Here is a 15564-nt window from a genome sequence, read left to right as displayed (position 1 = left end):
TGACTTGCTGTATTCACTGTTAGGTGTGAAGGCTTTACAGAAAGTAATTGGACCTACTTCTGCTAAGCGGTAGTTTCATTGCTACACACCCAAGTCCTGAAAAAACGAATGCACATGCAACAAAGCAGTCAGTTCTCTTTTAAAAGAGGCTAGCAGGTAAGGAAATAGTCATTGTCAGTTAAAAAAGAAAAACAAAACAAAACAACATCATAATTTGCTGGTACATTGATTACTTAAGGCCTTCTATAGAACCTGCAAAAGCTCTGGCTGCATTATCAGAAGTCTCTTTTACACTACACATACCCTTAACAAAGTTAGGCTCCAAAACATAAAAGCAGCAACAACAACAGCAACAAATCCTGAACATTCATTTAGCTTTAGCAAATACAGTATTTAACAATTTAATCATCAAACTGAAGTCTGTGTCTTTGAATATTACATTACACTTGTCTAAAACCAGCCTGTAAGAAGTGTACTTCACATTCACAGTTAAACAAAAATGTGCTTATTGTTTGCCTTCCCAATTTAAATAAATTTCTTCCCTCATGTTCATTCTTCCCCCTTACAGTGCACAAGAAGTTTCAGCTCTGAAACAACACTTAAAAGAGTGCTAATAGTTCACTACAGCTTATTTCAAAATGATGGTGTGCAACATGTTACATGGATCTCTCGAGGCAGCCATGAACACGATCGTCCTGGATTTTGCTATACCATCAAGTTGGGTTTTATTGCTCTAAAATCCCCAGTGATAAGCCAAACAGTTAATCTGTAAGCACACAATGCATCATAAAAGGGTTCATTTCAAACCAGAAAAATGGAAGACACTTATAATCACCACAGCATTCACATTTGAATGACAGCTAAACATAGACACATCAAGCATTCAGCCATCTGGAAAGAAGCTGGGATTTTTTCATATTGTCTATTCTCAAACCTTTAAGACAAGAGTCAGAGGTTGACCGAGACTTCCATTTAGCGAGATGCTCTTTTCATATCTACAGCCATTAATAAACTGCAGTATGAACAATAAGCCAGGCTTCTCCACTTCCTCTGAATTCAAAAGATGGTTCTGCCATACCAAGATAAACAATGTGCACACACTGACAGATGTATGTTACATTTGAAACATCTGAAGTTACCCAAACAGACCTACCTAGCATCATTCCTGTCTCTTTAAATATCACGTATTTAATAAAACTCTGACGGTGTGAAAATCCATAGTTCTTTCAGACAAGAAAGCATACAGTGGCAGCATACATAACTGTGAAATGCATGCTGTATTAAAATCTATATAACCAAAGTGGGCATTCAGTCTACACTCAGCGTTAAACAGCAGAGTTAAAAGTTGCTGGAGGAAAACAACAAAAAGCACCTTGCAACATAGCAGAGCCCCAGACAACGAGAAAAACACAGTCCAACTTCAGTGCTACATTTTTCAATGCTGCGTGAAGGGTGTAATTAAAAAAAAAAAAAGTACACCATACATACAGAAGCATACGTACACCTTTCAGTTTCTGCCTTGTTGCAACTACTTCCCCAAAACAGTAAATGATACTTAGATGGAAGATAATCCAAAACACCGTTTTTCCAGATTCATGGATTAGAGTGATAACACTGACATACTTGCATCTGACCTACATTACTTCAAGAGGAAGTATATGAAAAGGGTAACAGTTCTGACTAATTTTGTTCTTCGGGCAGGCTCAAAAATAGGAAAAGAAAAAAAGACTGAAAGCAACAGTAATTGTACAGGAAAGAAAGACTCAGAAGCAATGTACTTGAAATGCACAGGCCATGAGTGTTCTTTCAAGCATTGCTTGGTATTTTGAGCAAAAATTAATTCTTAGTTTTGCTATTTGGAAAGCTAGCAGAGCAGATCCTATTGGAGCCTTTCAGGTCAAGTAACTAACTTACATTACTCAGCAAGTGAATGAGAGTCACCCAAACAATTATTCCTGAAAACATTAATACAGAACACTTCATTGGGTTTTCAAGTGCTAATCTTCTAGCCTAACACAAAGAATTGCCATTGATTATTCACAGAACAGACCATAAGCTAGTTTTTCCATTCCCACAACTACCTTTCCCCTACCTTTTTCCACAGACACATAAGCCAACCCTGCCTCACAACTGAACTGCACTAACGCTGGTCTTTCTCCATGCATAATGTCAAGTCATCAATGAACATTCCTATTTTTTTTCTCCAACATAATCATTTCAGATTTCCAATTCTTTAGGGAGTTTTCTTTTTGCATATATAATGCCAGAAACTCCTCGAACTGTTGTTCAGAACACATTCAGTACAAGCAGCAGAGAAAAAATAATTTTTTGGTTTTGTTTTGCTGGGTTTTTTTTGTTTTGTTTTGTTTTTGTTTTAGTGTGAGCATCATTCTGGGGAAGCTGAGGACATCAGCTCCCTTTAGACCCTGAAAAAAATCTCAGAAATCTTTTCCCATGTAAACCCTGTCTACCCGTGTAGATTCAGTTCTCTAATTTTCTACTCCTTGGCCAAAGAACAGGTTGAGGAACCAGGAGCAAACAAAGACAGCCAAGTTGCCAATATCAGCTAAAAAATATGCTGTTATATTTCTTAAATAAGGGAACCACTAAAAACAGAGTGGCTGAACGAATGTAGTACCCAACTTCTGGGAAATATGCTGATGAAGTATCTGATATCAGTATTCTGCTGGAATCTGCCCTACAGAACTGGAAGCTGAGGGGTTGGATCTAGAGGATGCAAACAACTTCTGGAAAAAAGTCTCAGCAGAGTGAGCATCCCAAAGAACATACAACTGAATCTAATCAGTCAAAGCAAAATAAGCCACATTTTTGGCAGACTAAATTAGACCACATATTTCCTAAAGTCAGAAAACTAAAAAAAAAAAAAAAAAAAAAAAAGCTTGTAAAAATGACCCAATAGACTAGACTGCTGACAATCAACTGATACTTATTTTGTTAGAAAAAAAATGTATGTTAATAAAAAATCATTATTAGAGTTAACAACATTTTAGCTCAAGATGAGTGGTTTGGAGTTAAACTGCATTTTCAGAGTTCACATCTGACTGATGGGATAATGTCTTTGCCTCACTTTCCTGTGGGCTTAAACAATCAGTGACTTATTTTTATTTTATTTTTCCAATACAAGCCCTTTGGAAAATTTAGGGAGCCAAAAAAAGCCTGCTGTATTACTTTGGTTTCCATACAGGCTTTCATCTGGACTAATTCACAGTTAAAGACAAAGGAAAAAATTGATAAGAAAGAACGTCTTTAAAGAAGTAATTGAAGCACTGAACATGGGACATGAAGATTAATTTAAAACCAGAAGGTGAAAAGAAAAGTACAGGTGAGATTCAGCACAATCACCCATGCTGTACTGCAAAAACATTTGGCTCCACAGAACCCCGTATTTGAAGGGGAATCCTAAGGCAGAAAAATGCAGTCTAGCCACCCAGCTGCTCGCCCCCACCCACACAAACCCTGCAATCCCAAGTACCAGTACCAGAATGACTGTGGTCATTCATCTTCATGCCTATCTGTCACTCATATCAAAAGGATCCTTATTACAGCCTAGAAGAAGGGGCTTCATTCAAGAACTCTGTGGTGTTCTTTTTCATAGCAGAATAATCAATGAAGAAGAACACCAAAGAGGCCTCACTGTGGCATCTGCTGCTGCTGGTGCACACCCACAAACCGAGAGGAAAACACACCCGAACCACCCAGTGCAGGAGCATCCCCAGGAGCAAACCTGAGCACTGGTGCTGGGCCACAGCACCTGCCACAACAAAGCAAAGACATGAGCTCTGCGTGGAGATACACACGGCACAGAAGTTACACATTTGCACTGGATTGCAAGGCAAATTTTGATGACAGATTGAAACACTGCAATGGTTCACTTAATGGAGGTATCTATAGCACAATCACTACACATAAGAAATAACCACTTACAGAAACAAGTCTTACATATCTCTTCTTTAAAGTCAGGATAATGATCCAAAGAAATCTTACCCAGTGCATTCAGTAATGTTGTATAAAAGAAAGTTTGCTGTATATGTAAGATTTTGAAGTGAAACTGTACAAGGAATAAATTACAGAATTACCACAACAACATATGAGGAGAACAAACACTTTCATTAGGGTAGGTATGACATATCATACTGCATAGTCCCTCCCAAAAGGTCCTGCAACATGTCAGTTCACTAAGATTTGCACATGAAGCAGCGTCTTCAGCTTAACAGTGTATTTAGGGCACCTCCTGGTCAATGATAATTGAAGCCTGTTTCTGTCAACAAATGATTGCCAGGAGCCTGTGTCATCTGGTTAGCCAGTGCCCAACATAAAGTAGGTATATCCTTATGCTTAAGCAAAATTCAGGAGTGATATACAATACCATAAAGGAGAACCTGTTCTAAACAATAGAAACTGCTTAAGCTGTTAAGCATTGGCACAGATATGGAGGATGGAACTCAGACATCTTAATAGGGAGCTGGAGGGAGTTTTGAATAGCAATAGGTCTTCATGCCTAGGAACATTGCAGTTATGACATTAGCATCATTAGGAAAGCCTGAAGAATATCATGCTCACGGGGAGAGGAAGTGTGCTGCTTCAGCAGCAGGATGGGAGATGGCACAGTTGGCACAGTGCAACTGACTTACCATATGGAGCAGCTGAAGAGGAAAGCAGTCACAATGCATTAACCCAAAGATAATAACTGCATCCATTAAAACAAATAATAATAATCAGGTTTTTAGGAAAATACCAACAGAATACAGCCCTCCATTTCCCAATACAGTAGTCCCAAAGACTTGGGATTTCAGGCAGCAAGCAAAAACATCTCTCTGTACCACCCCGTGCCAGAAGGGATTTTTTCTAACATGAAAACTGTCATAGTGCATGGTACTTCCCCAGCTGGAAATAAAGATATGAAAAACACTGTTTGGGGGTTGAATTTCTTCACTTCCCTACAAGACAACTCAGAGCCTGAACACAAATGGGCAAGGAGCACCAGGAATCAGCCACTACTGAGGACTTCAATGGCTTCCATCCACGGCTGTTTTAACGCCCACTTACTACAAGATCTTTGCTGTCTCTCAAGAGATAACAACTGATAGTACTCAAAACTTGATAAATCCCATCTGGGAGAAAAAAAAAAAAAGAAAGAAAAAAAAAAGGAAGAATCTGTATCATCACACAGACTGATGCCTGACCTGCACTGTTTCCAGAAAGAGTTATTCTCATTTTGCCTGCTGATTTTCCACTAGTTTTACCCAGCTCTGCCCTCAAACGTCAGCTAACTTCACGCTCAGCCAAAAGCACAAGTTACTGATAGAAGTCTACTCCTAAAATTAAATATATATATATCCAGTGATTTATTTTTCAAGTTCCATAAGTACACAAAGTCTTATAAGGCATTTTGTATGACAAGTTTGACTTTCAGTCCAACAACAGTTTTTGTTTGGATTATAAGCACCTGTTCAAAAGAGAACAGGAGATTGGAAATCTACCAAAAACTCATTACATCAACACTAGTAGCTATGAAGCAGTACAGGAAAAAAAAAAAAAAAGCCACCACTTTTAACTCTCAGTGGTTCAGAATCACCTAATAAATTTAATTAACTGTGGGACAAATAGAAAGCCACCATCAGCACCTTGTATACAGTTCTCTCTCACAACATGCATTTCAACACTCACACATGGAAGAACACGATCAGTGTGTGGCAAGTAATAAGCCCACAGACAGTGCTCAAAGTATTTATACGGCTCAAAGGACAAACAGAGCTTCTACACCTCTGCCAACTGATCACAGCTATAGCAATCCAATTCTTCTGTGCTTAAACTTGTAATTTCTTAACTTATACATCTGGAGGACAAAGAGGAGAAATTAGCAGTCTAGGACAAACAACTTATAAAGCAAGTTCCAGGTCAAGGGCATCTTTGTTCTCATGAATTTGCTGCTTAAGAAATGCTCATAACACCCCAATGTGAAGCTTATTTAAACCATGGGAAGGGTTTTGTTTTTGTTTTCTTTTATTTAAACTAGAAAAAGAGCCTTATCCAGAAAGCTTTGTATAATCGCCACTTTGACTGCCGAGGCCAGAAAAACACACACCAGTTCTGAGAATCTCATACCCTTACTTCCAAGTGTTCCCCTTGAAAGACTTCAGCAACTCCACCTAGCCCAGCTGCAATCCAAACAAGCAACAGAAACACACCACATGGTCACATTGCAACAATGAATCCAGGAAACACTAAGAAAAAAATATTTGTCAAAAGGTATCTCTCACACAATCAGTGACGGTTACAAGTTAAGGATACAAATCATACCAAAAAACTCTGAGAAACTCCCATCCTTTTGCCACTTGAACGTTATTTCCAGCATAAATGAGGCATCACTAGCATGGTCAAGTCAATAACTGCTATATAAAAAATATTGAAAGAATTGCCTCCTTCCTTTTTCTTTACCCTGCTCACATAATTTCCTTTCCTGCACATGAGTCAGTTGCCACGAACTCACACAACTGTAATGGATAAGCAGCGTGTCGAGTTCTATTCCCTTTTAGCCTGCTAAAACAAATCTGAAGGTTCCCACATACACCTGATATCTTCTGAAGAAATACATTATGTTTCTTCAAACATTTTTGTAAGCATAGAACTCTGAGTAAAAACAAATTGCCATTTCCCTCTCCCCCCACCCGGTGTTTTCAGAGAAACTGCAGGAAGAACGCTACAGCCCTGTCTGCCTGCTGGCTGATTTACAACAGCACTACATCACTCCAGAAAACCAACACACATTGAGGCAGACAAGAAGAGGGAGAATGGGAAATATCTACCTTTTTTATTTTTTTTTATTACTATGATTATTTTTATTATTTAATAAGAATTAGAACATGATCTAGACAGTCAACCTGCAGCTCTTCCAATGCTTGGGAATCAACTTGGGAAGACAGCCAATACCATCTAAACAACTCATCATTTTTTACTCCACTCACAAACACATCATTCTCAGATCAACTCAGCCACTGTTATTACTGCTTCCCACTCGATCTGACTGCCAGCTGAAGTTACCATCACCACCACAGAGTCAACTGCACACTCCAGTGCCCATCATCACAACTGTTCACCAAGCCCATGCAAGACAGTCCAACTAATATTTGACTACAACAGCACTCCCAGCAGGCGGCTGACAGACATGGTAACTGCACTCACTTGGCAAAGAACCCTAAGTACAGGTAACCAGCAAATGCTCCCCAAGGCACCACAGAATATCGAGCTATACAAAATAGCAGAGGAATGGACAAAGGATCACTAGTCCTGCTGGATCCACCTACCAACAAGAAGCCTGAGCACACACACTTCCCAACAGCAGAAGTAGATCCCAGCTTGCAGATTCCATCAAACGTCACCACACTGAAACACAAGGAACCTCCTGAAATGAGTCACTTCTCTGAAAACTTATCTACAAGCAGATGCTTAACAAAACATTTTCTAAAATCCAAACCACATCAGGCAATCCCAAACATTCTCTTAGATGATGCTGTTCCAACAGAGTTATATTCTCCAGAATAAGAGATTTGCTTGTTCAGAACTACAACAGTACTCTAAAATCACTGCTAAGATCCATAATAGCAAAAAATAATCAGTTTGTTTTTTCAGCTGTAACAAAAGCCCTGTGCTTTGTTTCTTTTAGTGGCGGGAATTGAGCTTCCACAATGCAACTTCACCAAGAAATCAAACCAAATTTGCTGAGAAAATGCAGCAGGCTGCAACAAGCCATGGCTTGCTGAGTTCTCAGCTATTTACCAAAAGTCTCGTGGAAATGCAAGACTTGGCCATTTGTTGTCTCAACAATGTAAGTGTAAAGAGGTGCCGAGTACTGTAAGCCTATCACAAACAGAAATGCAAATACCTTACAATATAAGTGAATTAATATTCTAATCTCACATCTTCCCCTTTACCAGACACAAGAAATCCATTTCATGACTGCAGTGTTAATAGCAAAATTCTGCTTCCAGAAGAACCCTTGAAACACAAAGCCTCTCACACACATTTCTGGGTCATCTGACAGTACCAAAACAAAGACAAAATTCCCAATGCCTGTATCCTAGCTACCTTCTTCATTTTCCATTCTGCAGCTATGAGGGATGTTCCTTGCACCCATTCTCCTGCCTTCTCCAAATACTTCAGGCACTGTAACAATAACATTTTCCACTTTGTTTTTTAATAGTTTTTAACACTCAAAAATTACATAAAGCACATTGAGTGCCAACAACAACAGCAGTATTCTGCCACAGGAAGCATTCCAAACATTCTAAATATTTTGAAAAGGAAAACAAATCTTAAGTTATCTTTCACACAAACCTGCTTATGCGCCCACATCACTGAACAGATCTCAGCTGCTGATTATCCTGAAATAATGCCATTTTCTGAGTCTCCCATCTTTGAGATTCTATGTTTTAGAAACAAAAAACCTTAAAGTTTTAGAAAGTTAATTGTAGAATGAGGTGGGAAAAAAAAAACTGCAGAACAGCCAATCCCTCCTTGTCACACTGTTTGGAAACACTGCAGAAGGCAATGAGATGAACTGTTTGTGGAGTGCATACAAACTGTTTAGCCAACCCCAAATTTCCCCTCTACAAAGAGCACTAACTTCTGATAACATTTGATGAGATGAGACAAAAATCAATCTCCTTATCTTTTTGGCTAGTTCCACTGCAAAACATGTAGACTACAGAGCAATTGATCAAAGCACTGCAAAAAAAAAAATCTGCTTAAACTTCCAATGAAAAAGGGGGAAAGTGAACAGAGCAGCAACCCAACTTTCAGTGGGTTAATTCAGTGGGTTTCAATTAAAACCTGTTCTGTATTGCTCAGGCCCTTAGGATGCTTCTCCACTCCCTGCCTCTCTGCACATCCTCCTGCAAGTTCTGTGGACCATGACTGCTCAACATGATCTGTGATTTCTGACCACCTGGGTCTGTACCCACTGTGCCCATCCATGACACAGAACAGCAAACTGATGACCTCTACAAGGAAATAGAGTGATAGTTTAAATGAGAGAGGCAAGAAATGTAAGATCTGAAGCACGATCTGCAGCCTCTGGCTGTCCTACATAGGAGACCAGATGCTTCAGACCTCACATCCTCTGAACGTGGCATAATAGATGACTGCTGAGCATAAAAATCATCATGTACATCTACCACCTGAATAACAAACTGGATGCAAAAACTTCAAATGTGTTTCACTGCGCATCTCTTGAGATGTTGGGTTTTTTTCCTCATCTGATTGCCGAGTCTTCTGGAACAGGAAGGGCCTTGACTAGAAATGCAGAGATCTTGCTGCCCCTTCCTTAAAAAAGAAAAAAAAAATCCAAACCAAAATAAACAAGGGAAGAAAAGAAGAGGTTGAGGGGGTGTGGGGACAGGAGAGGTGATGTATTTATACAGATGCTTTTTGGGCCACTTTTCAGCTGTCATCACAACACTAACTGCAGGCCCATCACAAATATGGGCTGAAGCTAAACTTTTAAATTTCTAAGCTCACCTCAACCACAACAGTGGTTTCTGATAACAGCCATCCCCGAGTGGTGGTGAGCGGCCTGTATCAGCACTCTGAGGCACACTTTTGTGCACATCACACTGACTGTTGGCCATAATGGCAAAAGAATGCTACCAACACTCTGCAGATATTGCACACACACAATATTCATTGGAAGATCTTTATACAAGACATATCAGGCTGGAAGCTTTAAGGCTACTGAAAGCACTACAGGACAGTGACCACTATCCATTGTACTCAGCAGCTCGTGATGGATCTAACGCTTCAGCAGAAGTTTCCCTCAGAATAAAGCTGCAAAGTGGAACAGGACCATCACTCCTAATTCCATGCTAGGACCACCACACAGCGCCAGGCAGAGCAGAAAGCACCCCGGGGCACCCAGCAGCGGCCCCGCAGTGCACGGCACGGGGTGCTGCCCTGCCCGGCCTCGCGAGGGCCCGCAGCCGGCGGCTCCTGTCGCGGTGCCAGGCCTCCCACCAGCGCCGGGCGAAACCCTGCACCTGCCTCTCCCGGTGTGAGGTGGGAGGGCATCAGCGGGATGATGTTTTTCCTCTTCTTCGGCACAACCCGAGAACTCCTCGCTCACGCCGGCGGTCCGTGTCCCGACGCAGGCGGGAGCTCACGGAGCAGCCGGTGCGGGAGAACGCGGGCTCGATGCGAGCAGCGCGAGCTCTGTTTGCGTCCGAACCAAGTTTGTTTGTCAACACGCGGGGCGGGCACGCGACGAGCCCTCAGGCGCTCGCTCACACCGCCGCAGCGCAGAGCAGCGTAGCGCTTGCCCGCACGACCCCGGCCGCACCCCCCCCCGCGCTCACCTTCTCCTGGGCCTTGCGGTAGCGCTGCAGGGCCTGCTGGGTCAGGTCCCGCACGCGGAGCTGCCCGTCCTTGCAGGGCACCACGATCCCGGTCCTCCCGAAGCACACGGTCACTTTCATCTCAGCGCCGCGCCATGCCCCGCCGGCCCCGCCAGAAACGCGGCCCGGCCCCGGCCCGGGGGCGGCACAGGTGCGGTCCGGGAGCGCCGGCAGGTGCCTGGCCCCGGCCCCGCGGCAGGGGCGGGCCGGCAGGTGCGCGCGGTGCCCCGGGGCCGCGCACGGGCAGCGCCGGGAGCGAGGCCGCGGCCGGCGGCCTCCTTCCGCCGCGGCGGGCCGCTGTGCCCGCCCCTCCCCGCCCGGCTCCTCTCCGGGGAGGCGCGGGCCGAGCCGAGCCGGGCCGGGCGGGGCGCCCCTCGCGGCGGGGGAGCGGCGGGGCGGGGGCGCCCGACACGGACCTGCACGGAGCCGCGGCGGAGTCCCGGCGCCCCGCGGGACGCAGCCGCGAGCGCCGCGCGAGCCCGGGCACGCGCACGGGGTCACGGCACGCGGCGCGGCGCGCGGCCCCGTCCGAGGGAACGGCGTGCAGCTGCGCCGGGGATCGGGCCGGGGCTTGGATTTTTGCAGCAGAGGGCTGTGGGCACGGCCCCGAGCTGCCCGAGCGTGAGCGACTTGGAACGACGCTCCCGGGTTGGGTGTTGGGCGCAGAGCCGGGAGTTGGACTCGGTGGTCTGTGTGACCCAACGAGGGATGTGCTGTGATCCCGTGGCCGTACAGCCCTCAACATGTGAAGCGGCGAAACAAGCCACGCACAGGCACATGCTGCACAGCCCTCACCCACCGCGATCCATCCCATGCACTGTGCTGCCGCACACAATATGACGTCCACTCTGCCTCATGCAGCAGCACATGGACACACAGCCCATTGCAGCCACAGTGCCATTCCTTGCGTACAGCAAAGCAACAACACGGGCACCAGGCTCTGCAGCTTGCCCTGCATCCTTCCTTCCCTGTGCCATGTGGTGCTGGGCAGGGCCCCATACCGCATGAGCTCCTGGATCTGTGTGACCCTAACCTGACAAAGGGCAGCCCAGCACCACTGCGGTCACAGCAGATCAATCTCCCCACAGAGATCAGTACAACTGAAAGTCACCACAAACCAACAAGAAGGCAGTATAAAAATACCTCAAAACCACAGTGTGACATCACATATCACGTGGGGACTGCAGCTGCAGTATGAATGAATACCCCACCAGTTCGGGTGTGCACTTGGAAAGGCAGCCCATGTTCTGCACTGTGTAACAACCACACACCAGTGCAAGAACTCACTTGAGTTGGAATGAACCCTTAAAGACCACCTAGTCTAACCCTGTGCAATGAGCAGAGACACCTACAGCTCCATCAGGTGCTCAGAGCCCCACCTAGCCTGACCTTGAGTGCCTCCAGGGACAGGACATCCACAGCCTCTCTGGGCAACCTGTGCCCTTATTGTAAAAAACTTTTTCCTTACAACCAATAATATCCAGAGGGAAGCCGTGGAGCAGGAAGACCGGGCTGGCCACACTGCAGGCTGGGGTGGGATGTGGTTGGACAGAGCCACACAAACCCCAGCAAGCTGAAGATTTTTGCTGGTCCTGCAGGAGCAGCATGGGCTGAGTCTGGGGCTGCTGCAGTGGCCCCAGGAACAGTTCCTTCTCTGCTTATCAAATCCCAGCATGCTTTCGTCAGCCTGCAGGATTTCTGGGTAAGTCACAGGGAAATCATGAGACTACGAGACCATACAGAGAGCTGATTTCCCAGAGTATGGATGTGGGCTTGCATGTGCAAGTGCTCAAATATGCATCTGATATGCTCTGAACCAGGAAAAAAATATCTTTTTTTCTCCAGAGCAAAGAAGCTCAGAGGAAGAAGTGTACTGCTTCTTCAGCAATGCCCACTCCACTGCTCCTCCCAGCTGCTGCAGCTGATGTGTGGTCTCAGCCCAGTATGGCCTTGGCTGCAAAGCACAGATTTTGGGTTAATGATTGACAGTGAGAATAAAGGCTGCTCTCTCTCTGCTCCTCTCTGCTTATGAGCAAGGTGTGACATATGGAGGTCTTCCCTAAATGTGCACATCAACCTTACAGAAACTGAGATTGTATTTAATTATCACACACCATCAAGGGGAGGGAAGGCGGCAGCAGAGCCCCCACTGCATTCACTGTCTGACAGTGCTTGTCTGGGCTGCGCACGGTATCACAAATCAGATACTGCATGCTGTGGGTGCAGCACATGTTTGTTTACTCCAAAACAGCCCCAAAGTCTTTGAAGCCAGTGAGTAACAATTAACACCTACATGGTGAGGCTTTGCCTTCAACATCTTTGGGCATTACATCTGTACAGTAGCCTGAAAACAAGCCCTGGCTGACCACAGGCTGTTGGGAGGCTTTCTTATGGGGATGGGTGAGGAGGGTGCTGCACTTTCTCCATCAGTGAGCCCCCCCTGCAGCTAACAGTGTGGCACAGAAAGCCAGCACATGCATCTAAGAAAGAAGTCATCACTGTCCTCCTTATTTTAAGGAACATGCACCAATATTTTAAACTGATTAATAATGAGCTTTTGTTCTCACTGTGCTGTTGAGGAGGAGCTGACTGCTCAACTCTCTGGCTGACATCCAGGCTACGCTCTGCCCTGAGACCATCACCCTGCATACGCTGCACTCAGAAGGACTCCTGCTCCCTGCTGCCCCAGCTGCTCCTTCCCATCCATTCCCTTTCATGTGCCAGAACGCCCAGTTGCAATTCTGTGCAATGAGAAGCTATGGAAAACTGATTCCTGTGAATTTTTCTTTTTTTCTTTTTTCTCTTTTTTTTTTTTTTTGCCTGATTAGTTTACAGTCAAAGTGGTTCTGCATAAACCAGAAAATCAGCAGCAATTGGAGCTCGGTGCCATGGCAGGGTGTGCCGCACGTGCCGGCCTGGGAGCATGGTGCATCAGGACGACGATGCCTCCCCAGGGCTCATGCTGGCTGACAGCACTTGGCAGGCAGCCTGGCTGCAAGGGCTTCATGCATAAATACATATACATGGCCATGAGATACGCTTCTGACATTCACGTATCAGTTTCGCAAGAGGGGATGATCAGATTTAACAGCTCACTGTCACTGCTATTGTTCTTCCTCCCCTCCCATTGCCCTTTCCCACCCACTGCTCCCTGGATATCTCCATGAGCCTCTTCGACACACCATGCTGTGCCAGCACCATGACTGGTGCAGACCAACCCCACACAAAAGTATAGTGCTCCCCCACCATGCTGCCTGGTGCTGGGGCAGTGCCCTCTGGGCATCCCAGCCCAGCTGCTGCAGCTGCCATGTTTAGCACAGGACCAGCTGGCACACTGCATGTAAGGCTTCCCAATTCATAGTTGTCTAGGCTGAACAGCCCTTGCAGTTTCTCTGTTTCTACTGGAAATGCCAATAGGGATAATTGGTACTTTGTTTTTATATCTTTGAGACCTTATCTGATGATCCTCAGTTTGCTAGTGACAGTAAAGATTCACAAGCATTGTGCCAGCAGACATGGGCTAGTTGAGTAACTTGACGAAGAACTCAGAGGTGTTCCTAGTTCTGCTGCTAACATGACAACGCAAGCTCCGACCTTTAATTTCTGGCTCTCAGCAGTGCCTCTCTGCCATGCTGTCACCAACAAGAGTGTTGCTGCTTGACGTCAGTGGTCATGGTTCTCAGAGGAGAAGCTCCCACAGTGCTCCTACTTGTTCTTTTTTCCACCATTAATAAACCATGGAAGAGGGACAGAGCAATCCTTGAGCTCCGTTACACTCCAAACATGCCTAAAAGGTGATACTGCATGCACTGCCTTTTGTTCCTGGCTTCCAGCTGGTTTGGACTTAGGGACAGGGTTGAACCAGATGAAAAGATAAAACATTGTCAATGAAATCCACCTCGTAACCTCTGGAGATCTGAATTGTGATTCTTCAAAGTTTTCTCTGTTAACACAGTTGAATAAATTTGTTTGCTCCTTCCTGCATGTTGTTACCAGCAAACCTCCAATTACTAAAGGCAAAAAAGGTCGTAATTCCTGCTGTTTGTATTTTGCATTTCTCCTAGCCTGGATAATGAAAATCAATAAAACCACTTTCCCTGCCAAGTCTCAGTGGTACAATGTTGGTGAATAAAGGGAGAGCAAACTAACAGCCTTCTTGAGAACTGTGATAGAATTTTAAAAAATACAATTGAAAAGATCCATTTGCAAGCTACTTAAAATCACATTCTTCCAAAGTTTAATCTGAACCTCATTTAAAGTTGAAATAATAAATAAAGGAATTGTGATACAGACTTGCAAAGTAAGGTGATTCTGTTTCCATCTGTGATGCCACCCCAGTTTACCCTGAATCTTCTTTCTGCTCCTGTAATGATACTGACTGGGCTTGATGAAGAAACTTTTTAAATACCTGTGCTCTGCAAGGGCTGTACAGCCAACCCTACATCTCCTGAGATACCAAAATAACAGTGTGGATGCAGGTGGGGGAAATACAGGGTCATTTCACTGAGGTAGGATTGCATCTCCGGCCAGGCTGAGGAAGGGCGTATCCCACTGCTGCACTGGAAGTGGCACAGGCTGGTGGACCCTCTGCCCAGCTGGGGTCACAGCCACATTCTGCCCATCCCCACTGCAGAAGTTACATTTGCACCACATCAGTGCACCCTGCTGGGCTGCACCAGTACCCTGCTACCTGTCAGCATGGATATACAAAACTGCTGAGCACACAGATGAACAGTGGGGGCTGAACCCACTCTGCTGTATGGAATGTTCTGCTTTCAGTCATATAATGAGTTGTGTACAATTAATTAAGTGTAAGAGCTGTTGATAACAAGCTCTGTTTGCAGTGTGGGCAGGAGATGGCTCCATCTAAACAGGTCTAAACATTTATAAAAGTTTGGCAGGTTTAGAAATTAGTCCCTTGAAAAACACCAAAGATATATTCGGAGAAATCCAAAGGGGAGGGAATGTCTGAATAGAGCCCCATGGGAGGCTTAGGTACCTATGTTAGTTACATGTTTGGAGATTTCTCTGCGATGCTCCTCAGCCACAAAGTGTGGTAAGGACCTCAGCGATATGATATCTGTGTCTTACAGAGAGAAAGAGAAGCTTTCTGAAGCAGGCTTGCAAGCATAGGTTGGTACAGTCACAGATTTATTTT

General features: G+C 44.9%; 1 protein-coding gene across 1 annotated transcript in view; it reads right to left on the bottom strand.

Annotated features, from left to right (window-relative positions):
• The window catches only part of PARD3B (par-3 family cell polarity regulator beta), a 359707-nt gene extending 349144 nt beyond the window's left edge, over positions 1–10563 (bottom strand). Inside the window, exon 1 of the mRNA XM_065750387.1 lies at positions 10368–10563. Coding sequence (XP_065606459.1) covers positions 10368–10487 — 120 coding nt within the window. The 5' untranslated portion in view covers positions 10488–10563. The remainder of the gene's footprint in view (positions 1–10367) is intronic.
• Between the last annotated feature and the right edge of the window lie 5001 nt (positions 10564–15564).

Source organism: Cyrtonyx montezumae, unplaced genomic scaffold (genome assembly GCF_038088225.1).
Source record: "Cyrtonyx montezumae isolate F1298 unplaced genomic scaffold, pur_monq_1.0 scaffold_7, whole genome shotgun sequence".
Taxonomy (NCBI): domain Eukaryota; kingdom Metazoa; phylum Chordata; class Aves; order Galliformes; family Odontophoridae; genus Cyrtonyx; species Cyrtonyx montezumae.
Note: the sequence above shows the minus strand (reverse complement) of the source record. Positions and strands in the feature narration are given on the sequence as shown.